At 39.8% G+C, this 2,676-nt stretch overlaps 1 protein-coding gene across 1 annotated transcript; it reads right to left on the bottom strand.

The window, feature by feature from the left end:
• Nucleotides 1-328: 328 nt before the first annotated feature.
• Nucleotides 329-1,258, bottom strand: LOC307109249 (olfactory receptor 4C12; the record flags this gene model as incomplete). Its single annotated transcript, XM_079787965.1, has 1 exon — nucleotides 329-1,258. One exon carries the CDS (start codon nucleotides 1,256-1,258, stop codon nucleotides 329-331), a length of 930 nt encoding a protein of 309 aa, XP_079644091.1.
• Nucleotides 1,259-2,676: the final 1,418 nt, after the last annotated feature.

Below are 2,676 nucleotides of genomic sequence, written 5' to 3'. Positions count from 1 at the left end.
ATGGGAACCAACATCTCAATGTTACGTAATAGGATTATTTACACCAATCTAATAGTCTAGATTTATGCCTTTTAGCTTCTAAAGATATTTCAAATTTCCAGGTAATTGATAAATATTTATTGATTAAGAAGCAATAACTTATGATGACAAGAGTATGGAATGGGAGACAGTAAGTCTGGATTCCAGCACTAGCTTTAGCTCTGTGCTTCAGTGGTTAGCTGCAAGTATCATCCAACCTCTTCTTAGGTGGATGACTTCATCCATAGGTCTAAGAGGCTTGGGCTAGATTACCTCTATTACTTCTATCTGTAATGCTCAATGATTCCATTTAATATTTATCTGAAGTCACTTTTTTCCTCCAGAGCTTCCTCATAGCATTTTTAACCTCAGCATTTCTGAGTGTATAGATTAAGGGATTTAACATAGGAACCACCATAGTATAAAAGACAGCAACAGCTTTATCCACTGGCAGTGTGGTTACTGGGCGCAGATACACAAATATGCAGGGCACAAAGAATAAGACGACCACTGTGATGTGAGAGAGACATGTGGAGAGGGCTTTGCGCCTCCCCTCCAAGCTGTAGTTCTCTAGGGAGCTCAAGATGACCACATAAGAGACCATCAAAAGGAGGAAGTTCAACAAGCAGATGAACCCACTGTTGACAGCAACAAAGAGACCCAGGGTGTGAGTGTCCATGCAGACAAGTTTCAACAAAGGGTACAAGTCACACATGAAATGATCTATGACATTGGGGCCACAGAATGGCAGCCAGACTGTGAAGAGGATCTGAATGTTTGCATGAAGAAATCCTCCGGCCCACGCCAATCCCAGCAGGAGAATGCATAGCCTGTGGCTCATGATGGTGGCATAGTGCAGAGGTTTGCAAATGGCGACATAGCGATCATAGGCCATCACCGTCAGCAGGATGATCTCAGTAGCACCAAAAATGTGTTCTGCATAGACTTGAGCCATACAACCATTAAAAGAGATCACTTTCTTTTCATGAAGGGAATCCACAATCATCTTAGGAGCTGAAGAAGAACAATAGATTAGGTCTATCAAGGAAAGGTGGGTCAGGAAGAAGTACATGGGGGAGTTAAGAGCCTGGCTGGTGGTAATGGTAACCACAATGAGCAGGTTGCCTGAGAGTGTTACCATGTATAAGACCAAAAATAACAGAAACACAACTTTCTGCATTTGGGGGTTCTGTGTAAGTCCTGTTAAAATGAATTCAGTCACATTCCTTTTATTCTCCATCTATGTGGTATGAGTGATAAAAACTCCAGGAAGGAATGCTTTACCTTTAAAAAAAACAAAGAAAGGAAGTAAAAAATGAACTTAAACCAGTGATAATGATAGTCACTAAGTCAAATATAAATAATCAACCAGATAAGTTTAATGTAAAATCTATTTCCACTTACTTGATGAGGAATACACATATCATTCAAGTAAACTTCAAGATAGTACTTAAAATTAATTTTTTCAATTATTAATTGTCACTTTTTGCTAGCCCTCAGATTCCTTTATTCTCTATATGTTTTTTATTTTAAATTTTATTTTATTTTATTTTTCCATAACCTTTTATCCCTTCTATGCCCTCAATTACCACACTGGCATCCATGTCCATGAACTCTCTCTCTTTTTTTTTTTTTCTTCTCTATCTATAAAAGCCTAAAATGCAAATTGTCCCCACAGGAGTTCGAACAGGAGACCAATCGCTTGCTATTATGTGCGCTGACCACCAGGGGGAAGTGAGGAATGAAGGAAGGCCCCAGCCAGGAGCCAGCAGCCAGGGAAAGGAGGCCCTGACCAGCAGCCAGAAAGAAGGCTCTGGCCAGCAGCCAAAAGGCCCCAATTGGCCCTGATGGCATGCCAGGCCTAGGGACCCTACCCATGCATGAATTTCATGCACCAGGCCTCTAGTATATTAATGTATTCCTAAAGCATGGAGGCAGTGAAGGGTAAGACAAACTGTCTATGTTACACATGGACAAAGTACATAATGAAGTTAATGGGAGGGAAACCTTTTTCAGATGATTCCACAAATGTTTCATTGAGAAGCTAGCCTTAGAGTTCCAAGCCCCAGGATAGTGGTCTCCCTTCGACATCACCCACTGCACTGGAGAATCCTTCCAGGGACAAGAACCCTTGAGAAGAAAGTTGAATACACGTCTACCTAGTAATTGCCAACTCTTCTCTAGAGAAGATGGCCCTTGGGAGAACCAACAACCGACTATTGCTATGTTATAATAAATTTCTGGAAGTCTGTGTCAAAGATTAGATTTCATTATCAAAATCAGATAAACTTGAGTCATTCATCATCATTATTTCATTTATTACTTCAGTTTCTTACAAACCTTAAAGTAGTTCAAATATATTTTATAAACACTTCTCTTTTACAATTTCATCTGCCTCATTTTGTCCCACACCACACAGAAATAGCTTGGCCTTATGTCAAAATTGATGTATTTGATGTCCTCTGTTAATTAGCAGATTCAAGCATAGGATCAGTTCCTTTTCTATCCTAGTTCAAAAACCAATAGTGTGCCTGTTACTACTCAAACTCTCTAATACCCATATTTTTAAAGAAACAAGGAGTGGAAAAAAGTGTTGATCAGCAAAATGACCCTGATCTTTCATAAAAGGGCCCATGGGCTGCAATTAAAAGGCAAAGA

Source organism: Cnephaeus nilssonii (assembly GCF_951640355.1).
Source record: "Cnephaeus nilssonii genome assembly, chromosome: 13".
Lineage (NCBI taxonomy): Eukaryota > Metazoa > Chordata > Mammalia > Chiroptera > Vespertilionidae > Cnephaeus > Cnephaeus nilssonii.
The sequence above is the reverse complement of the archived record's forward strand: the minus strand, read 5'-3'. Positions and strand labels throughout refer to the sequence as shown.